The sequence below is a fragment of the Balaenoptera borealis genome, assembly GCF_965194805.1.
Source record: "Balaenoptera borealis genome assembly, chromosome: 12".
Taxonomy (NCBI): domain Eukaryota; kingdom Metazoa; phylum Chordata; class Mammalia; order Artiodactyla; family Balaenopteridae; genus Balaenoptera; species Balaenoptera borealis.
In genome coordinates, this window is record NC_138869.1 from 34,243,585 (window position 1) to 34,268,060 (window position 24,476).

General features: G+C 40.1%; 1 protein-coding gene across 6 annotated transcripts in view; it reads right to left on the reverse strand.

Annotated features, from left to right (window-relative positions):
• The window catches only part of LOC309606950 (uncharacterized protein), a 757,417-nt gene that overhangs the window by 467,050 nt on the left and 265,891 nt on the right, over window positions 1-24,476 (reverse strand). For all 6 annotated transcript variants that reach the window (XR_014232126.1, XR_014232127.1, XR_014232128.1 and 3 more), the window contains exon 4: window positions 14,561-14,655. Coding sequence is in view for 3 of the 6 variants with exons in the window: in XM_082344853.1 (XP_082200979.1) it covers window positions 14,561-14,655 (95 nt within the window). In the remaining 3 variants the exon portion in view is untranslated. The remainder of the gene's footprint in view (window positions 1-14,560; window positions 14,656-24,476) is intronic.

Below are 24,476 nucleotides of genomic sequence, written 5' to 3' on the forward strand. Positions count from 1 at the left end.
TTTCTGCGCGAGGGCTTTCTCTAGTTGCGGCAAGCGGGGGCCACTCCTCATCGCGGTGCGCGGGCCTCTCACCATCGCGGCCTCTCCTGTTGCGGAGCACAGGCTCCAGACGCGCAGGCTCAGCAACTGCGGCTCACGGGCCCAGCCGCTCCGCGGCACGTGGGATCCTCCCAGACCAGGGCTCGAACCCGCGTCTCCTGCACTGGCAGGCAGACTCCCAACCACTGTGCCACCAGGGAAGCCCCTAAAGAGGCAAGTTTCTAACTCCCTGCACACACGTCCAATATATAATGGTAAGGCAAGGTCAGAAACACTAAAAGAGATACTCTCATTCAAAAGAGGGACAATAAAAGCACATAACAGTCAGTGGTCCATAATAATTCTGAAATCCAGCTGGGCACATATCACAGGTTCCTTGATCAGGATCCAGTTCTGTCATAACCTATGATGATTGTCCATGTCTCCTAGCTTTAAGCTCTGAGCTGTGGCTCTTCTCTTTGACTCACCTTTCCTTTTCCACAAAATATGGTCCATACTTACAGCTGAGGAGCTTTCTCAACCCGCAACATAAGTTAGGGGCCTAGAGGCCTCTTTTAATTCACAGCTATTTCTGTTAACTTTTAGTCCAAATTGATATAATTCCTATAAAACGTTTGTGTAATTTCTAGCTATCTAATTATAACTCAATGCATTAGAAAAGAGAAATGTCCATGCAAATCCTCTCTACTTTAGAACTGTGAATCAGAGTGCTATGACAAGACCCTTAAGATTTTTAGAAATTTATTGTCTAGCTGAGAGGGTCTACAAGTCATGCTCTTAAAATTACTAGAAGTCTTTTTATTCTAGATAAGAAAGGATCTATGAAGCACTGCCTTTCGTCTCTCTAATGTCTTAACAAAGGATCTTACAGAGTTTTGACCACAAAGCAACATTCCACAGGCAGTGTTCTATATTCTATATTTGCCCTGACACTGTCTCTTATTTTGAGAAAATTTTCCTGACTAAGAATGTTAGAATGAGAAATAGTTTTATCTTCTGACTTAGCAAGTTCTGGGTTGGAAATACTTCCTCTAATTCTGTTTAAAAATGAAGTAGTTCCTTCTTCAGTTCCTCTCTCTAACTGTACCTTATTATATGTAGATGAAAGGATCAGTTGGTGCTTTCAATATCTGGAAGTATTCTTAGCTAGATATGTAAGTTAGCTAGGTACATTTTCTTCTTTTCTTTTTCTTTTTCTTTTTTTTTTTTTTTTGGCCACACCACGCAGTTTATGATCTTAGTTCCCTGACCAGGGATCGAACCTGGGCCCTCAGCAGTGAAAGCGCAGAGCCCTAACCACTGGACCACTAGGGAATTCCCTAGGTACATTTTCTATTTTTCAAGTTACTACAGGTATAGTCTAATCAACTGTCCCATTAAATGTACAATATGGGCCCCCTTTTATGAAGCTTCCAGGAGCAGTTTCCTTTCTTCTTTTCAAGTCTCCACTGACAGTCTCCCAAGATGCTTCTGGCTCTGCCCATTGCCAGGTTCCAAGAAGAAGTCTCTCAGAAGAAGTTCCAAGAGAACAAGCCCCAATGAGCAAGAATATTTTCTTGAAATAAAGATGTAAATCTATATCTATAAAGACACACCATAACTCAGGAAAAATATATAAAGAGATATCCTGAAAAACTTCAAAGATATACAGAAAGAATTCTATGGCTATATAGGCCAAAAAGTAGTAGCCCATGTACAAAGGGGAAATAGTAGACTTGCTTCAGATATCTCCATGGTAACATTAGATGATAAAAGGCAACAGAGCAATGTGTGCGAAGTTCTGAGGAAAGTTTATACACAGCCAAGTCTACAGTAAGTACAAGGTTAAAGACAGAAACTCATTAGCCTTAAGGACTCAGAGAACATCCCCATGAGTCTTTCTGAGGGGGAAAAAAGATTGATGATACATCTAACCAAATAAAAGATAGCTTAAAATGAAGAACTCAAAAATGAATATGTTGTGATAAAATACCAGTGACAATTAAATCCAGTTCAACATAGAATTAAGACACATCAACATCATGAACTATGCAGAAAGCCAATGTTACACATCTTAACAATGTGTAAATAAAAATATAAAAGTTAGTGGAGAAGCAAGTTGGAACGAAGTAAAAGGTATTCTCAACGTCCTCATTTTTCAGACTAGAGAGTCTATAAATGCTGACTAAGTTTGAAACTAAAAATTAATTACCTCAAACTTTCCACATTTTAAAAATTGAGCATTATTAGAAATTATAGCCCTTCTTACCTGAAGTTATACAACAGCATTAGATGACTTTTCTGAGGTTAAATTCAAGTAATTAAAATTTTGTTAAAATTAAACATATAGAACTCTGGCCATTATAGAATAACAAGGACCCCATTTAACCTCCTATGATAATCAGCTAGAAAACTGGACAATATATAGGAAATAATCATTTGCAGACATTGGAAAATAGGCAACACAGATTGGGATCCCTGAGAGAGGGGAAACAAACAAGGTGATCCCTACAATTGTTATGGTTTTCTGCCTGAAGCAATTTTAAGACCATGAGCAGGGAAGGGATAACCAAATACAGGTTGATGGCTTTGCTGAAACACACATCAGAGATTGAGGAGGATGAAATGGCTGGAAACTGTGGGTGGAGCTCCAGAAAGAATGAAGTTACACAATAAAAGGGCTCTAGAAATCTGCATAAAGGTTACCTTGAGTCTTTGCTAAGGGCAAAGTTGTGCAAGAATAGAGTGAAATCCACAAGACAGAACAATGAATGGCTGAGTTGTGAAGGCAGAACAATTGCCAGACCTCACATAGGATTGATAGGTGTTCTAGCTTCAATGTGCCAGAGTAGGGAGTCCACAGTGATCACCTGGGCACTTCCATGGACACCCAGAGGAGTCATGATTTAGTAACAGGGCTGATCTATGCCTAGGGTTAAGTCTACTATACACTAATCCTCACAAAGCTTAAAATGAGGACTCAATGAGCTCAAACTGATAGAAAAATACATGTCTTTCAATACAGAGTTCAAAATTCTTTAAAAGAAGACAACATAGTCCAGACATTCAACTATATAATATTCACAATGTGCAGCACCCAACCAAAAATGACTAGTATAAGAATCAGAAGAATGTGACCCATAATCAGGAGAAAACTAAGTCGATAGAAACAGAGATGGAAATGACAGAGATTATGGAACTCACAGACAAGGATAAGTTAAAGTTAAAAGTTAAACAGTTACTATAGCAATATACTCATATTTTATAGAAAACATAACTATAATGAGGAGAGAAATCAAACATATAACGAGTCAAAGGAACTTTTAGAGATAAAAAGTACAATATCTGAAGTAAAAATTTTATTAGATTTGACAGTAGATTTGACCTTGCAGAAGAAAATACAGTTAATCTTGAAAACATAACAATAGAATACAAAGTAAATGAAGCTCCTTTTAGTAGTTAACCCCCTGTTACTATAATAATATTTTATAACACAAATAAAAACTTTATTTATTAAAATTACTTGTTAAAATTACTGCTGTGGTTTCTATTTCCTGACTGGATCCTGACTGGCAAGGCTGCTGAATACAAAGTCAGTACACAAAAATCAATTGTTTCTAAATACAGACAACGAACAATTGGAAACTGGAATTTTAAAAACAATATATAATAAAAAATTGAAATCATAAAGTACTAGAACAACTGGGTATTAGTATGGGAAAAATGAAACTTTGTCATTAACTTACACCAGACATAAAAATTACTCAAATTGGATCATAGACTTAATCGTAAAAGCTAAAATGATACTTTCAGGAGAAAACATAGGAGGAAATCTTCACACAAACAGGGGGTACACAAAGATTTTCTTTTAAAGGAGACAAAAGGCAATGAAGCAAAAAAACTAGCAAATTGAACTTTATCAAAATTAAAAACTTTTGCTATTCTAAAGTCAAGATTTTAAAATGAGAAAGGCAGCCACAGACAGGGAGAAAATACTTGCAATGCATATACATATGATTAATACATTTGACAAGGGACTAGTATCCTGAATTTATAAAATATCTTCCTTTACCACTCAATAGTATTAAGATAAATAAACCAATTTTAAAAATGAATAAAATATTTGAACATACAGTTCAAGGAAGAAGGTATATGGATGACCAATAAGCACTTGAAAAGCTCGGTATCTTCGTGTATATATAAAGATAAAAGAAATAACATGTAGAAATACTAGGACAAAACAGGGTCATATTCTACATGTCAATTCTAACTTATTTATTGTAATAATCATGGAGCAGCACAGAGAAGTGCATTATATATATATGGTATATAGTATATATATTTAGCAACAAAATGAACCCATGTGTAACCACTGCCCAGGGGAAGACTAGCAGATCACCAGCACCCTAAATACCAGAAGCCCCCATTGTATCCATAGCAATCACAGTCTTCTCATTCTTCATCCATTTTAACTCACTCCCTATGTCAATTTTAACTACTATGATTATTTCCTTGATTTATTTTATGAATTAACCTTCTATGCTAGCGAACCTAAACAATATCATCTAATTTTGCCTGCTTTTTGGACCTTACATAAATGGACTCATATTGTAGGTATACTTATTTTTGTTGCTTTTTATTTTTTGCTTAATATTATGTGTGTAAAGATTAATTCAGATCATCCCCCATGACTATGATTTGTTCATTTTCTTTTAGTATGGTATTCCATTGTATAAACATATCACAACTTATTTATTGACCCTACCATTGATGGATATTTGAGTTGTTGCCTATTTCTGGCTCTTATAAATAAGCTCTTATAAACATTCTCACATATGTATCCTGCTATATATATGCATGAATTTCTTTAGGAAGTATTCCTAGGAATGGAATTTCTAAAACATAAGAATATGTATATTTTTTTAACTTTGTTACAGAATGCCAAACTATTTTTTTGATGTGGTTGTACTAATTTACATTCTCAACATCAGTGTATAAGAGATCCAGTTGCTCCACATCCCCTCTAACACTTTATATTATCAGGCTCTTCCATTTTAGCCAATCTGATTTCATTTCCCTGATTGCTAACTAAAAAGCTGGGTATCTTTTTATGTTTCATAGCCATGTTGATATTCTCTTTTGGGAAGCCTTTTTAAAGCACCCATATTTGTATTAGGATGCCTGTCGTTTTCTTGTTGGTTACTTCTGAGTGGTGGGAAATTGAATAATTTGTTTTTTATTTCCTTTTTTGCTATTTTATTAACTATTTAAATAATGAAATAATAAAAAATTTTAAATAATAGAAACACATACAAACCTGCTTTAGTCTACGTGGTATTTCATTGTATAGACGTATCTTAAACTATTTAACCAATCTTCTAATGATGGAAATAAAGATTATTTCCAATTAAAAACTATTATAAACAACAATGCAATAAACAGTCTTGCACAAACACCGTGTTGGAGGAGAGGGGCAATGGGTGTTGAACGGTGGGGAGCATGGCACTGATGAGAACCCAGAACAAATTGTTTTCTTCTTCCCTGCCATGAACATGCTTCCCTGAAAGTCATGTCTGTATGCTGGCTCAGGTACATGAGGGAACAAGGTAAGAAAGAAGCAAGACAAAAGAAGAAAAAAGAAGATGATCAAAGATTGAAGGGAGTCTGGTTTTGTTCCCATTTTTTTAAATTACAGAAACGTTCAAACAGAGAAATTGAAAGAAGATCATAAGGAATACACACAGGGCAATCACTAAGCTCAACAACTGTTAACTTCTTGCAGTATTTGCTGCATATTTGCCTTTTTACCAGAGCGATTTTAAATTAAGCAGCAGGCATCCTGACACTTCACCCTTCAGTGTTTCCACCTATATCTCCTACAAATAAAGACTTTCTCCTATATACCCTCCTCATACAAACAATACAGCATTACCACCAAGAAAAATAAACCATAATCTAGTGGTACATATTACCCAGACCATAGTTTTCGAGCAGAGCAAATTGTTCATGAATTAGGTGGGAGTGGGGATGCAGGGAAGAAGCCTTCAAAGAAGAGGAGTATCGTTAGTATCGCTGTTCCCTCACCTCTCCCCGCCTCTCACCACGATCTAAAGGCACGGGGTGTAAGCGGCTATTAAGATCCAAGTTTTTATTCCTATTTTTTAAAGATTTTTTTCTGAGAAGCAAAGAAGTATATACTCATTATAGAAAATGTAGACAGTGAAAAGCTATCCACAAAACCATCAGTACAGTGAAAAGCTATCCACAAAACCATCCCTTTTTCTTTTTTAAGACTCTCACAGAGACTGAGGTAAACAAGGGAACGTTCATGGAAAAAACGTTGTCCTCGGCCTAAATCCTACTGGTGTTTGGTTCTTCCCCTTGCTTTTCTGTAGGTGGAGTCACCGGGCATGGCTGGATCCCACCCCAGACTCAGCCACCTTTTAGTCCTGTAGTTTGTAACCTGGAAATCTGCCTACCTGCTAGAAGAAGTTTGGAATGAAGGCTCTGTGTCCAGGTGCCAAAGCCAGGCCTTATTATATACACTTCACAACTCTGCCTACTTAAAAAAAATTATTTTTCCTCCCACAGATGGAAGCTCCAGATGAACTGTCTTGCCGGCTTCTCCCCACTGGAATATTCAGAGAGCTCTCAGACCTCTCCAGGAAGGAGAAAAACAACTTCCTGGTAGGAGCACAGTGTTGGAGACTGAAGTTAGAGCTTGAAACAAACAACTTTCAAATCACTCAGAGTCAGGCAGCCGGCATGTGCCAGGACTTGCTCAGCAGCTGGTGTCCAAGGGCGCAGCCTTCCTTCTCTTTCTGGCACGTGGGAGGATTGGCCAGCTAGTTAGACCGCAGCTAGGGTTTCAAAGGGTAACTCTAGACTTTTCCACAGGGAGGAAAAATGCCCCTTCTCCTCACCACTTCCCCATTATCTCCACAATCTCCATCATCGTGAGTCAGAGCACTCACCTCTCCAACTCCTGCCCTTCCCCTCCCCACCCCGCTATCTAACGGCCACCTGCTCTTCGCTCCTTACCAGCTCTGAGCAAGTGGTCTCAGAGTGCAGAGCCAGGAGAGAAACACCTTCTTGCAAACTCTCCTTCAGGTCTAGAGTCCTTCCAGTGCCAACATTGTTTTCTAACTTCTTCTCTAAAGCGAAACTCAGAACACAGTGGGGTAAAAACGCACATCTCTGAAGAACAGTCCCCTTCCTTGCCCTGGGACTCCCCCAGGGTGGGCTGTGGTTCAGATCTTCTCTACGTAAGTAACCTGTTGCTGCTTTCACTAACTGGTTTCTAGAACACTGCTTCACTTTTGCATACATCTGGTATCTTCCAGGATACTGGTTCCGGCCTCAATTGTAATGTCTGCAGTTTGGACTTTAGCATGATGACCTAAATCCTAGTAATAGCAATTACAATCACAATGATGTTCATAACAGCCCTTTCTACGTGTGTGTAAGTCTAAAGTTTTCAATGGCACTCTGGTACTGGAGCCAGACAGATGAGTGAAAGTGGAGATAATGTTAGTGTAAAAAGGTGGTAACTTCTAGCTGGCGATACAACTTGTTTGTACAGTATATATATATAAAATTGTAAATAATTTAAACCAAAATTAATCTGACCTCCTCACCCCTCCCTCACCATTAGTGGGAATAGTGGCACGGGCCGGTGGAGTGAAGAGTGAAAACTTAATATGCAATATTGCTTAAAACTGAATCTAATCTAAAAATTAAACAATATCTTTAGTTCAATCTCTCTTCCTAAAAATGCCCAGACTCTCAGAGGCTTCTCTCCCCTGTCTCTCTCCTTAAACAGGTATGCAGGTATCTTGCACACTAGATACCTAGATGTGAGTTTTACAGGATATCAGGAGGTACATGAAACTCAGGGTTTGGGGCACTGGGTACAACATACCCAGATGAATTCTGGGTCCATCCAAGATAACATCCTTGTCCAAATGCCTCAGTGGCATGGACAGTACCCCCCCTTCCGTCAGTTAAGGCCTTACTTATGTGACATAACTGCCTCCTTCCCTCCCTGAAGCCAAGAGTGAGGAAATTTACAACATCCCATTTCCGTTGCTCTTTTTCTTTATTTACCCCTTTCTCTTTCTACAATTTGCCAGGCAAGAAAAGGGATGGGCTATTGGCCTTTTACTACCCCTACATCCTCATACCCTAGAGCCAGCCTACTACCTGAGCAGCAGGTTATACCTGCTCTGCAGCATGCGACAACACTATAAACTGGATCCCCCATGCTTACCTCCATCCTCAATACTCCAAAAGAAGCCATAAAAATTTTAAATATTATTACAAGGAAATTATCCAACTTGCAAGTTGCCTTGCTGTCTAATTTGCCCTTGTATCTCAGAATCTAAGGATTATCTTCTTTTTTGTCTCTGATTTTTTTCCTTGACGAATCCTAATCTTCCTCTCCATTCCCACACTCCACCCCAAGAAGATGCCAGCCTGGGGCCAATGAGAGCAAAGATCAGATTCCCAGAAAGACAGAAGAAAAAAGCACATCAACAGTTTCTAATAAGTAACTCCTTTATATCAAGCAACCCTTTCACTGAGTTACACTGAGGTTTAAATAAGATATTGCATGTAAATTGCTTAGAAAAAATACTTAGTCAATGGATATGCAATAAAATGTAGTTATTAATTGTTATTTGTCACTCATTGTGTCATCTAACCACTGAAATGTGTGAGGCAGTTTGACCAGGTGGTATTCTCCATTTTACAAATTAGAAACATGAGGCTCAAAGGCACTGCTATTTTCTGTAGGTCAAATGAAAACTAAGCAGTGGGGACAAATTAGGGTTCAGAGTTTGTTACCTCTTCTCCTGTACTCAGAGTTTTAATCTTCCTTTCTTAATCAAGTTGCACCTCTTATATATAACTTTCTAGAACTCTTAGATCAAAGGTCAGCAAGCTTTTTCTGTTAAGGGTCACATAATAAATATTTCAGGTATTGCGAGCCCAGAGGACTCTGTCATAAATATTCACCTCTGCTATTGTAGCACAAAAGCAGCCACAGGAAGTACATGGACAAATTGCTGTGGCTGTGTTCCAATAAAACTTTATTTACAAAAACAAGCAGTGGGCCAGATTTCACCCAAGGGCTATAGATGGCTGACCTCTACTTCAAATCAATACCAAGTGCTTGGTACATAGTGAGGGATCCAAAATGAGTCTAGAAAGATAAATGAATAAAACAATGATTTGTCCTACTTTGAATTCTTTTAGCCCTACAAGGTTCTATTATCTAATCTAATAGTAAATTTCATGTACTTGTATTATTCAATGTAATTTCATATGTCTCTTCTCTTTCCATGTATAAAATAATATTGAATATGCATCTTGTTACTTTCCAGTCAGATAGGCCTGGAATTAAGACCTAACTTTTCCATTTGGGCAAGTTAATTTACCTTGAACTTCTGTTACCTCATTTGCAAAATGGGGATAAGGATACTTATTTTTTTTTTTTTTTTTTTTTTAATTTTATTTATTATTTATTTATTATTCATTTTTGGCTGTGTTGGGTCTTCGTTTCTGTGCGAGGGCTTTCTCTAGTTGTGGCGAGCGGGGGCCACTCTTCATCGCAGTGCGCGGGCCTTTCATTATCACGGCCTCTCTTGCTGCGGAGCACAGACTCCAGACGCGCAGGCTCAGTAGTTGTGGCTCACGGGCCTAGTTGCTCCGCGGCATGTGGGATCTTCCCAGACCAGGGCTCGAACCCGTGTCCCCTGCATTGGCAGGCAGATTCTCAACCACTGCGCCACCAGGGAAGCCCAGGATACTTATTTAACAGTAGTCTGAGGTTCAGAAATTATGTAGACACAGTGCCAAGTGAATGGTAGATAGGGATTAGACTACAGTCCTGCAGACAGGGACTTCTTTTATCCAAATTTTCCTATTTTTAGTCTTCCTCATCGCTTTTTAAGTGGATGGGAATTGGGAAGGGTGGTGATTCTGGTCTGGCGTGAGAGGGAAGGAGGCTACAGACTGGGAGGCAGGCCACGTGCTGAGGTGGCTTAGATGCTGCTTCCTCTCTCTAGCTGTGTCTAACTTCTGAGGTTTCGCAGAGGGCCAGGGAAATGTCCCCACTCTCGGCTTGAGCTCATTGCTCAAAGCAGCTGTTCCAGGAGCTATCCATAGTAACATGTTCAAGACCTACGTTTGAAATGCACTGTTGAAGATTTTAACACTTCACTGTCTAGGTTAAACTCTTCAATTGACATACATAAGAAAGCTTCACACTTTCTTCATGGTGAAGAAAAACCTGAAGTGGGGATATGACCAGTCAAAGAAGGAAGAAGTCCCCACAACAGTCGAAAGACCAGGAAGATCCTGGGGGTTCGAAGACATGAATAAACAATCCTAGCACTGCTTGTCACTTGCTGTTTGCCCTAGAGCAAGACGAACAGATCCTTTCCTCTGGACCTCAATATTTTCCAAATCTCAGTAATTTATTTCCCATCTTCATAATTCTTATCATGTCCATGTATCTCCATACTATTACTTTTTCTATACTTCAACTAAATCAACTAATTTATTTTACTTAGCCTTATCCTTCACAATAATACCTATTATATAATATCACGGGTACGCTAATTATATTTTTTCTATTGCACATTATAATAAATACACACATACCTATTGAAATATCAATTGTAACTATCATAATAAAAATGTTCCCTTTTCCCAATCCTTCCCTTTACAATCTAGACAGGGTTTCCTTTTCAAAGAAAATTTGCTTTTTACCCAAGCGAGACTGGTTCTTTTTTTTTTTAATATTTATTTATTTATTTATATTTTTGGCTGCTTTGGGTCTTAGTTGCAGCACGCAGGATCTTTCGTTGCAGTGCACAGGCTTCTCTCTCTAGTTGCAGTGTGCGGGTTCCAGGACGTGTGGGCTCTGAAGTTGCGGCTCGCGGGCTCTCTAGTTGTGGTGTGTGGGCTCAGTTGCCCTGTGGCATGTGGGAGCTCAGTTGCCCCGCGGCATGTGGGAGCTTAGTTCCCCGACCAGGGATTGAACTGGTGTCCCCTGAATTGCACGGTGGATTCTTAACCACTGGACCACCAGGGAAGTCCCAAGACTGGCTCTTGAACAAGAGAGAGGCCCTGGCCCTTCTGCCCCCAAAATTCCTTGATGAAGAACCTGGCCTCTGAAGAGGGGTCATGGAGTGGCAACCAGCTTTATCTTGAGGGAACTGAACTACGTGTTTCTATAAGAGATGGACTGTGCCAAAATACCATACAATGGAATTAACATCACTATTTTTGTATTTAGTAGGTCAATGCTATCTTATTTGAGTGTAGGTCACATAAACAAATGCATCTATTACACCAATTTTATTTTCCTTCCAGAGTGGTCGTTTTTTGGGATTTAGTGAACACGTGTACATCTTATTTCTACATAAAACCATTTGTGTGAGTAAGAAACACCTGCATAAGTAGTATTCTCTCTTAAAATTAGTCTCATTAGTTTTGGTTTTCCAGGATTAATATACCCATAGGCCACACAAAGCTAATTTAAGTAGTATATTTTCATTCTCTTATGCAGCTGATTGATTTTCTATCACTTTCTCCAATTAGGAACTTGAACCTTTTATCTTAGAATCATTATTGAAATCGTAACATTTATTAAAAGGGTTGGGAAATTTTTGCCTTCTGTCTTTTGTTTATTCATCATAAGTAATGGTGGAAATGGACAATTTAACTAAAGAAATTGTTCCCCTTTTTTCAGTTTTGGTATTTTTTGCAAACTTTCAACTATATCCTCACATGGAAAAGAAACTAAAGAATATTAAGACCGGTCCCTATAATTCATTTACGAAACATATATACATTTAGCTGAAGCCAAGTAATTATTGCTCAGGTTAATACTACTAACTTCCTGTAGAATAAGGCAATCAGTCACAGTGAATTAAAATTGTAGACCATCAATTGCAATGATCCAGTTGGTTAACAGCCACTACTAATTTTCATTTGATAAACTAAAGTGTGGTCCAGTGCAAAAGACTGAGCAGGTAGCTGCAGGCTGCTGAAGCATTTCATCTGAACCAGGTAAGCTTTTTGTAGGTGTCCAGAGCGTGCAACTTTTGAGCTCTCATGTAAAGTGCATGCCGGTGTGAGATGCAGTGCAGCTACTGGGGAGCTGGAGAGAACATCATCTGTCTTAGGGGTATCCCTTTGCAGCCTGAAGTACTGACCACCAGGTAGGGCTCTGGGACAAGAGCAGCAGAAATCACTTCTCACTCACTGGGAGGTCTAAGGTCTCCAAGGGCTGGGTTTGCTTTGTTAGGGTTGTTTTTCTTTGAGTTGTTCTTGTTGGCTGTCTTAATGAAGTGGGTAGGAGAAGACTGAAAAGCCAGGATGTTGAGCTGGGGATGCAAAATATTATTATTATTCCTAAATAGCATCCCTTTCATTAAACTCAGTTCACTCTGCTGGGATGCAGTTAGGAGTCAAACTTGATTTTGAGTCTGCCACTTACTAGCTGAGTGAACTTGTAAAAGTTATTTACCCTTTCTGAACCTCAATTTGCTCATGTGGAAAATTATGATAATGATATCAACCATCCCTTAAAGCTGCTATGGAAAGTAAATGGAATAATGCACATAAAGGGCTTAACACAGTGCCTGGTATGATGTAAGGATTCTGAATGGGGTAGCTATTGCGTTATGTTGTTTTCCACATATGCACAGGCCACCATCCTGACCTGGGATGGTACATTCCCATGCTTTCTCCTAATTTGTCTGGACCCTCTCAGAAACCACAGACACACACATCTCCCATTTGGCCCAGAATGCTCATAAAAGCCTGCCGATCTTGTTATTACACACCTTTACGTTTTTCCCTACCAACCTCTGTTATCCCTATTCATGGGGCCAACAGTGTGCTTATTTATACATTTCACCAGCATCGTTGAGCATCTGGATGGGCCAAACATTGGGATAAACCAGAGGCGAGCAAAGCAGACAGGACCCTTAATCTTTGAAAGTTACCGTCCACCAGGAGACACAGAACAGTCAACAGCAATAACAATTGACACAAGAAATACCACTTGCCATGGGAACACATAGTAGGGCCATCTATCCTCATCTTGGGTGGTATGGGTGGGGAGTCAGGGGAACTTAGCTTTGCTTTCTTCCACAGCAAATTCTTGTACCCCGAATCCAGCCAGCTATCACCAAAGTACAAGTCTCTGGTTACCAAAGGGGCCAGGTAGAAAATGGATGATATGCCAGTATCAGGGTATTACATATGTAGTTGGCAGCACCCACTCAGATACAAATCACAGGGTCTTAATATGGTTGTGAACGAAAAGTCGATCTATGGGCAAATACATTCTCGATTTTACAACTCAAACTCAAGTGCTCATGGGAATGCCCTGGGTGACAGTGTGATTTCTAGTACATCATTTTTTTTAATTTTTAGACTTTTAAGCCAGCATTTCTACAAATAACATGAGAGAGAAACATTTTTTTGTCAGTCAGTATCCCCATACCACTTGCTGAATGATCAGCTCATCTCTTGCCCATTCGTTTCAAATGCCAACTTTCTCATATACAAAGTTTCCATTTATTTATGAGTATATTTCCAGGCTCTCTGTCTTGATCCATTTGTCAATGCCACACTCTTCAATTGCTATAGTTCTATAATATGTTTTGATACATAGTAGGGCAAGGCCTCTCTTTGTTCTCTAAATTTTTCTTGGATGTTTGAAATCCATATTAAATGTCTTTACAAAGAAGCTAGTCTGAAAATCTATTGGTTTACATATCTCAATGTCAAACTCTAATTTGTGGCTTATGCACTGCTTTTCATTATCTATTATGTCCAACACTATCATGTCATCTCAGATTCCCTTTGTTTATATAATAAAAACAGGGTAGTAGAAATACTATGGCTTGAGTAACTGCAGGATCTAGATTTGAAACTAGGCCCTGTCATTTGCCAGCTGTATGACCTGGGGGACAGCATTTACTCTTCCTAAACCTCAGTTTCTACATTTATAACACGGAGATAAGAACAACCGGTCTCATAAGGTATTGTGAGGATTCTATAAGAGAAAGCAATAAAGATTTTATCAAAGCTCCTGTGCCACACTCATAGAGATACTAGAAGCTATGGATATGAAAAATAGGCTGTGATTTTTTTAAATGCTACATAGTGCTCAGTATCATTATTGGAGAAATTGGCTTGAATATTTCACAGCTGAATAAAAGCTTGTCCTGGAACTGGGAGTCTATATATCCTTTGGTTTTCAGGCAATGGAAATTTTGATGGCCTCATCTTATTCTGTGGCTTCTACTTTTAAGATGTTTGAGTGGTAAGCCACATATCCAAATCTTTGGCTTTTAGCCACAAGCCACAAAGGAAACTCCAAATTTCAATAAGTGTATCTGCCAAACTCAAATGGGCCGTGGTTCTACCTGGGGTGTCTTGTGAGACTGAGGCAACACATAATGCAACACGTGGACAGGATAAACCAAGGGGGTCAGAGTCTGCATCCCAAGAAAATTACCTTATGAAATGATTATCAGGAAACCAATCATCTTGGCCTGTAAATAACTCCATGTACAGTAATGTGGTTGTCACTTCATATCTGCTACTTCTCAACTGGAAGAAAAGGAAAATGCAAAAGTGTGAGATAAGTCCATAAGTATCTTTTAAGAGACTACTGCAAATTTAATTAACTGAGCAATTGAGTCAGACTTCTTTAAATTTAGATCTGAAATACGAGGGGTTCCTTCAGAGCTTTATTCTTGTTGGAATGGGGCAGTGCTGGCAGGAGGAGAAAAAACAAAACAACTTAAAATGTTCCACTAAATTTTAGCTCAGTAATGTTTCATCATTAAGAAAGGATTAAAAGGAAGAATTGTTTTGTCCCTTATAATCAGTAGAGTACACTAGAAAAACTGTACCCCAGTTGGTCTATATTTCTCCGAGAAATAGGACAGGGCCCAGTAAACAATTTCACTACATTAAATAAACATCATGATCCCTACTAAGTGTAAAGCACTAGGCATTGTAGGAAGTAAAATGGTGCCTAAGAGGTGGCCCCTACCGTCCAAGATCCCAAAGTCTAGGGGAAGATACAGGTGTGCAGGTGTATGTGGATCACAAGGTCCACATGGCTGAGTCCCCATGGTAGAGGCAAAGGTCCCATGAGGAGGAGAGGACAGAGGATGAGGAGAGGATCTTCAATCATTGGACCACATTACAGAGGTGGTAGGAACACTGAATCAAAGGGGTCCTCAGACAAGATGCACCCTTCTGCCACCTCCTGCTCCACACAGAAGCAGGTGGGGCCAGCCATGCCCACTGACAGACAGCAGGTTGGGGAGGTCTGTCTTCCCTTCTCCTTCAGGCAGCAGGTTGGGTATGTGAACTTGGAGTTGGCTCTGCAGGTCCAGGTCATCTCCCCTGCCTCCCTTCCTTCCTGCCTCCTTCCTCTCCTTTATATTTCCCTTCCTCCTTCTCTTTCTTGCTCTTTTCCTTCCTTTTTCCCTCCTTCCATCCCTCCTTTCCTATTCCCCTTCCTTCCCCTGAGCCTTCCCTTCCTCCTTCCCTTTCTACCTTCTTTCCTTCCTCATCCCTCTCTGCCTTTCTTCCTCGCTTCTTGTTCTCTCTTGCTCTGAGGCCCAAATACCCACTCACTCTCTGTGTCTGTCTGGCTCTCTCTTCAACATATCCAACAAACATACCGCACAATAAACACCATTCTCAATACTTCTATCTGGGGAAGTGGGCATAGGTGGTCTAATTAGATTTCTGCCTATACTGTCTTTTCAATACAGCTTTCACTGCAGTCTTGCCCTGAGGTGGGAGGGATTTTCAAGGAACTGCATTAAATACAGCGATGCAGTACTTTGTTTCCCCCATGGCTAGCTAGCTGTGTTTGTCCGCTCCTTTGCGGGGGGAAGGCTAAAGGAGGTGGGGAGGGGCACCAAGCCCCTGTCTGGAGAATTTCACACAGGCTGATACGACATGCGAGCATGTCTTAGAGGAGTTGAGATTTGAGCCAGGCTTTGGATACAGCACAAACAATTTTCTATTTGGGGAAGAGCAGACCTGAAGTTAACCCAAGGAAGGCTCATCTCTTCACTCCATCTCTGCCCTCCTGGAGCAGCCAGACCTTTAAATCTAGGGCATCTTGAATTAATCCCTGTGCTGTTTGAAATCATCCTATAAGTTCCTCATCTTTGAGCCCTGTACTAATGTCAGGTTAGAGGACTCAGAAGCAGTGTCAGGAACACATTTATTCCCAGAGGATTTGGGCTAATATTGCCATAGTGATACTAGAAATTACGACAAAATCTGACTGTCTCACAAAGAGGCACCTATCACCTCTTTGTGAAATCTATTCTCGGGAAATTTCTAAGTTGAATATTTTGAGCATCCACTTTAAGCATCTTTGGGATATCTGTGTCAGTCTGGTCTAGGAAATGATATATTTCTTTAGGATTTAGGATCATAGTTTGGGACAGCTGGCAAGAAGTGTCACTGCCAGCTTGTTGGTAGCACTGAGCAACTGAGATTGTGCTCATCAAGGAGGAGGAGAGCACATACAGTGTTCTAAGTATGTGCTGGGCACTGGGCGCTTCATGTGTCATCCTTACAAAGTCCCTGTGAGTTAGGTGCAATTGGTATTCTCCCTTTACAGGCCAGGAATCAGGGGACAGAGAGGGGAAGTACTTTGTGCCTTAGAGCACTCAGTCAACCAGTGTAAGGCAGAACGTCAGGTCCATGAGGATGGAGATCTTTGGGTTTCTTCCCCTGCTATATCCCAAGTTTCTGCACAGTGCCTGGCACATAGTAAATGTTCACTAAATACTTTATGAATGAATAAAGCAAGACTGCAATATAAACCCAGCAGTCTGGCTCTAGACTCTGTGCCCTTGGTATGGAAGGGGATCAGAATATGCCATCCCCAAATATGCCACTTTGGCATAAGAGTTATTTTGAACTGAAAGTGATTGAGAAACAGCAGATGCAAGAAAAGCTCTCTGCCCTCCTCCTTTCTGTCTAAAAGCAGGGTATAAATGTCCTTTTGTGAAGGTGAGTCCACTCCCCTCTCTCACACCAGGAAGAGGAGACAACTTTTATTACTGGAGGCAGCATTTACTTGAATCTGCATAAACAAATATTACTGAACTCTTACCTTCCATTAGTTTCTCCCATATATTTACTTTCCCACAACTTACTGTCCCTAGAAGCCCAAACTCTTTTCCTTCGTCTTGTCACCTCTCCACAAATTTATGGCTCTTTGTTAAAATAGTATATAAGCTCTCAGGCCCAACTGTTTCTTTGGGTTTTCATGTCCTTTTCTATGAGACCCTTACATATACACACAAAATGTTAACATCAAATACAAATTATATAAACTTTATCCTGTTAATCTACTTTTGTCAGTTGAATTTACATGGCCCTGATATTGAACCTAAGAGGGTTTTCCTCCCCATAGCACACGATGTCATTTCTCTCTTCTCTATCCTTCCTGAGTTTCCCCATCTTTTCCCTAGACTGCAGTTCTCAAACTTTAGCCTGTATCAGCATCACCTGGAGGGCTTCTTTCAGCAGACTGCTGAGCCCCACCCCAGAGTTTCTGACCAGTAGGTCTAGGATGGGGATTGAAAATATACACTTTTAACAAGATTCCTGGAGCTGCTGAGGCTGCTGGTCTGGAGACCACACTTTGAGAACCCCTGCCCTAGGCCAAAAATCCCTTTTAAGCTCTACATTTTTATACAAACATTCTTTCCCTTTATCTACCAGAAGAGGGAAAGCTTATCCTGTTCACAATGCTGAGGGAAAGAAAGAATAAATGAAAATTTCCTTCTCCATTTCAGCAGAAGCATACTCCAGAGCAGAAGGAGATATTGCCAGAGTAATAGAGGAGACCCATAATTTATAATTAGAGAACCTGGATTCAAGTCCTGGCTCCTAGTCAAGTCAGTTGACCTTTCTGCTCCTCATTCTGTAAACAGGAGCATGTGGATAATCCCTGCCTTTTCTACATCCCTGGGCAGTTGTGAGAATTAAGGGATAAAACAAGGATAGCATTTTGTAGACTCGAAAGGACTGTAGAACCAGTACGTGTTATAATGTAGTCAGCTCATAAAATCATAATGTTGGTTTTGAAACAAGAATTAACTCTGGTGGGTGATGGGTGAGTTCAGAAAGAAGCGTGGGCTCTCTTTATATACTGTACAGCTAAAACAAAATGAAACCGTGAGATGTTTCCAAGTAAAACATGAAAATTAAAGCTATATACTTCCAGATGAAGTACACTTCATTATCACAGGCCAAACATAAAATAAATAGGGCAGAAATACAGCTATCCGTCCCCATAAAGAACAGGGAGGAGATTTAGTGAACAATTCCTGAGTAACTTTAAATGCCTCTTCTATCTCTTTACTGCAGAGTCAAGAAGGGCAGAAAATTATGACATACTAATTATTATGATGGATGGGGAGCCAGTCCCTAACGTTAGCTACACTGCTGAAGCAAAGAGCAGCTCCACAGCTCACATACTTCAATAGACAAGACACTCTAGACGATAATGGGCAATACAGATTAACAACATTATGTTAAAACAGGATAATCATTCTTTTTCATTTCCTAGTTCCTTCCCATGAACCTGGTCCTGCCTTACATTTTTCTGTTTCTCGTTTCTAAGGTGCTGTGTATATCAGGCAGGCTCCTCTCCTGCTAATTAAAGGTGATGTTGTGCTTGCTTTTCCTGAGGTCACCAACAGCAGGGGTCCAGGGACCAAAGATTGATGAAACTACTGCAAGGGAACCGCCCCTTCCGAAAGCAAGATGAGGTCACGGGAGGATCAGGGATACAAAGCAAAAAAGCTCTGCAAAAATGAATTCTGCTTTTCTTTCTTTTTTTTTAAAGTGCTTTTTGAGAATTTTAACAACGCATTCAGCAAGCTGGTGTGGATGAGCTTAGAGTTAAGAGGTGGGCATTTTTTTTACTTTGGTTGGAGATAAATTCCAGACAACATCACATACTTAAGCAGCCATTTAGCGATGTAAGGTCATAAATCCATTCACTCATTCATTCATTCATTTATTCATTCAGGTAGTCAGTCAGTTAGTCATAACCAGTATCTATTAAGCACCTGCCATGTGCCTGGCACTGAGGGACACCAGGGGACACAATAGTGTAGGGGACGATACAGACATGAGCCCTACTATTCCCAAGGGGGAGATTAAACAAAAATAGACAAATATGCAGAATGGCTGCGACTTGTATAAAGCGCCATGCAGGAAAGAAACAAAGGGCTGAGACAGAGACTGACAGAAGGGGCTACTTTAGGTAGAGCACTCACAGAAGTGGGGGATTAACCGACATGAGAAGGACTAAAATGAGCTATGAATTCAAAGGAGACCGATCTCAGCAAGGGAGAAGCATGTGCAAGGTACACAGGCATGGGGCAAGCTAACTTGAGGACCTGGGGTAGAAGAAGCTGACGGTGAGTGAGCAACAGGAAAGAGGAGCAGCGGCAGCCGCGGAGACACACGGGAACCAATTCCGGCAAGACCTTGTGGGTCCTTCCAGGAGCAGGTGTGAGGTATGACACTTAGTCTACATATAACAGGAACACCACGTGGGAGGCTTTCGCCTGGGGAGTGATGTGACGTTTTCTCTGAGCTGTGCTGAATGGCGAAAGGGTATGCAGTGGAAGCGGACAGCCACTAGGAGGCAGTAGTTCAAGTAAGAGACGGTGGTGGTGGTGGCGGTGGTGAAAATGGAGGGAGCCAGGAAGACTGAAGGGAAATTTGGAGATGGGCTTGATGGGACGTGCTGATGGACTGGGTAGAGGTGGGCGTCAGAGGACCTGAAGCTCGCCGGCTTCAGTGACGGCGTGGGGGGCAGCACCTTTTACTGAGCTTGGCTAGAAACGGATTTGTGGGGAAGAAAATCAAGTTCCAGGGTGGAAATCTCTCATTGCTTTTGGAGTTTGAAGGAATTGTCAGTGTTCTGACACCATGTATACGTTCCCATAGCTCTTAGGCCACACTGATTCCACACAAAATCGTATCCTGGGAAGATGGAAATGGCTGGAAAGGTAATTCGTTGGCCGGTCCTAGGAGAGCATCCTACACTGACTTATGAGGTGCCTCCACTAGCAACTCGTGGCGGCCGCGGTTCACAAAGATGTTACCCACAATGGCGGCAGAGTGGTTTCAGCCCAACAGACTGGCAAAAACAGCAGAAACGTACATGCTAAACACTGAGCTGTTTCCACCGTAGAAACTGTATTAATGACAATTTCTAATACTGTATCTCATGTTATAATTTACGATGTATTTTAAGACAGTGCCTCTAAAACTTTCGTATGCATACAAATTACCTTGGCATTTTGTTAAAACAAAGATTCTGATTTAGTAGGTCCAGGGTGGGGCCTGAAATTTTGAGAGATGCTGAGGCCAACAATCTGAAATGACACTTGAACCATCAGGACTATAATGTACCTTATCTTTTTGCTTCTACACAGTCTTCAGGAAAGTTTAATCATCTTTATTGTACAGAAGAAAAAACTAAGCCTTAGAGAGTTTTAAAATATATCTTGTCTAAACAAGGAACAGTCAATAGGACCTAGAATGTAAACCACAGTTCACCAATACTAGTTACAATTAGAAAAATCTGTGAGGCTATGCAGGTTTTAATCCTTATTTAATAAAATTGTAATTTGGCAAACAGGTAAAAGAAAGAACTATTTAAAACAGAAGTGATCAATATATTTGCATGAGGATCAATTCAGAAAAAAAAAACGTTTGAGACTATATTTAACAGATATCTTTGTGTGTGTATAATTTTATTCATTTTTTAATTGAGGTATAACTGACATACATTAAAGTGCATAAATCTGAAGTGTTCAGTTTTATTCATTTTGAACTGAGGCATAATTTACAGACATTAAAATGCATGGATCTAATGTGTAACCACCACCCAGAACAAGATATAGAGCATTTCCATCATCCCAGAAAGTTCTATCATGTCCATTTCTAGTCAGTTCTTTGATTTCTATCAACAGTGATCAATTTTGTCCGCTCTTGAACTTCATACAGTTGAAATCGTATAGTATGTACAGTCACCTGATATCCACAGGTTGTACATTGTCAGATTCAACGAACCACAGATTATGTACAGTACTATTTTTATGATCTGTGGTTGACTGAATCTGCAGATGTGGAATCTGTGGATGGAGGACCAACTATGAGACTTTGAAACTCCACAGATTTTGGTACCCAGAGCTGGTCTTGGACCCGATCCCCCCTCAGATATCAAGGAATGACTGTACTTCTTTGTGCCGGCTTCTTTCACTCAATGTAACATTTTAAGATTCATAACCTTAAAGGTTTTTTTAGGTTTTATCAAGAACTATCCCACCTCTCACTATACAATATCTACAGTTTTCTTTCACCATGATTTCATGATTCTCCCACAATGAGAGGTTTCCCATTTGGGACTAAAATTATAGAAATTACCCATCTAGCAACCACTGAGCATTTGATTGTAATAATAAAGTTTGACCAAACTTTACTGTTGAGTAAAAAACACTTTTGAAGCTAGTTTATTTTGTCTCTTGCTGACTGGCTTTGTGAGTTACTTAATTGCACATTCTGGATTTTCTCATATTGCCTCTTAACATTGAACCCTCTAAAACAAGAAATTTCCTCAAGCAAAAATGAACAGCAATAGCCCAACATCTTTAAGACAAAGAAGTATTATTCAGTATACATTCAAACATGCAATTTTCCTCAGCCTGCTTTTTTTTTTTTTTTTATTCTTGGCAGCAGCCCTAGCAAAGGTAGAAATTTTATTGAGAAACAAACACACACACACACACACAAAGCCAGAGTCAAAGATCCCAGCCTTCTGCCAGCTAACCTAGCTAACGGGTGCTCCTCTGTCAGCCATACCTGCCAATAGATAATGAAGCTCTTGATCAGCTTGTGACCACAGCGGCCCAAGTGGGATGGGTCATGCAGTTCAGTCCTCTCAGCAGCCTAGTTTTTGCATCTCTGAGATGTGAGAGTTCCAGAAATTAGATTGCAGACCATGCCTTTAAGGCTGAGAGCGTTAAACTCTAATGCTCTAGTCAACATCTGCAACTTCTTTTCAGTAGAGCTGTGTATTCCATTACACACACACACACACACGCACTCACAATATGAGTGCTTAGTATATGTACAGAGTGGGCAGAGCCATCTGCATTTGGTGCCTCCCATGCATCTGAAATAACCCTTGACTTCTGTTGTGCTGGCCGCCAGCATCCATGTCAGGGCCTATCACTTTGCAGACTGGGTTTGAGAGAAATTTTTGTTTCGGCAGGAGTTTGTTTGCATTTTATTTTTTATTTTTTGTCTCTGAGACTAGGTGATAAAATCATATTTCTCTGTCTATCATGTAAGGTTGGGGATAAACTGCTGTAGGAGCTAGTTCTGTAATACTGAAGGGTTTTAGGGAGTAGCAAATGTTAAACTGTCTCTTTGTAATTAGAAGGCTTGCCCTGAGAGGCACAAAATGATATGTCCAAGAGGATAAACATTTTGTCCTGTTTGTCTCTGTATTCCCAACACCTAGCCCAGCGCTGGGCAGAGACTGATGCTCAATAAATATCTGTGGCATCAAGGGCATTTTGTATGCCAAAAATAAAGTAAAATAACATAGATGTTTAAAAGAAGTGATAAGGCAGACATTCCTTTCACTGACAAAGTACAGAATAATTATGGAAGAAGCAGGAAGACAACAAAAATATACTTTGGAAAAAAATGTTTATATCAAGAAAATTTCCGTAAAGTGATCCTAATGCTTTGTAAGACCAAAAAAAAAAACCTATAATTTTTATGCTTTTTACCCAGCTTCAAATTTAAGCATTCATAGCACATGATTTTATTGTAGATAATTACTGAGTGACAATCATATACAGATTTATTCAGTACCATTTAATGGAAAATGGCTCCCATAGACATTCACTAATATATTAGAACCACATTAAGGTATTAGACTTTTAATCAAGAAATGATCACCCTTCTCATGAATATTGATGTTGATGGCACAAGTGGTCAAAGATGTGAAGAAATACTATTTTGAATAGTAAGTTGCATTTCTCACTACAAAAAAGTGATAGTTTTGTCTGCCACATTTTGATGAACTTTGCTTGATTTGGTCTTACGTTTTCTTACACGGCCATTGCACCAACTGAGGCGGAGACATGGTGGAGAAGGGAAAAGAGGGAAGCACGATTCCTCCTTTCTGTTACTCCAAAACACAAACAAGCCCTTACCTGCTTCCAGGCCCTTGCATTTGCTTTTCCCTCTCCCTGAAATGTCCCATCCCCAGTACTTCATGGGGCCAGCTCATTCTCATCCTTCAGGTTCCTGCTCTAGAGCTCTCTCCAGAGAGGCGCTCCCTGAGCACTCAGTCCACAGTGGCTGCCTTAGTGGCCCTCCATCTCATTGCATTCAGCTGTGCAGTTGTCTTGTCTATTATCTGTTGACTTGTTAACTATTTCCCTCATTCGAATGGAAGCTCTCTGAGGTCAGAAATTCTGTCTGTCTTGGTCACCACTGCATCCCCAGCTCCCAGCCAAGTGCCAGCACATGGTGGGCACTCAATAAAAATTTGAAGAAGGAATGAATAAATGTATGAATCCACCACTTTTGTTTATAAAACACTTTAACTGCACACAACTTGAAGAATCAGCATAAAGCTGTTTCTAAACCCAGCCTCCCAAAGCTTAGTGGAGAGAGAAGGCAATTAGTCGCAACCTTTCAGGTTCTTTGGCTATTTCTTGGCATTCCTGTGGTGACAGGATAGTTATAGTAGAGAGCAGCTCAGATGACATGGGTTTGGCTCACATGAGAAACTTGGGTGGGAATCAAGGGGCTGCTTCTCTGCTGTTTCTGACAGAGTTCACATAAGGTACTATGTCATAATTTATAGTAACTTCTAAGAGTCTGTAGTCAACTCTGTGGACACCTCAGAGGTTGGAAAACCAGGAGATGTGCTACAAAATGTTAAAGTGAGGTGCCTGTGATATTAGCCTTTTATTCAAAGTGCCTAGAGTATCTAAATGCATTCATAATAGGTTGTTTAAGTTACATTAATTCTCAGTGTAATTCATATTCATTATATAAAACTGAAAAAAAAAATCCCAAAGCATCAAGATATCCAAAGAAGATCATCATAACATGTTTCAGTAGTGTAGTGTGACTTTGCAATGAGAATACCTAGATTCTAATACCTTTTTGGCCACTCACTGAATTTGTGACTAGGATAGATTGCAAACGGCCACAAATTTTTCCCATTCCTGTATGCAAGCCCCCCTGCAATGTGACTATGCCACTCTTGCAATCAAGAGGTGGAATCTATATCTCCACCCCTTGGCCCAACATGGCTTATTTTATTTAACCAG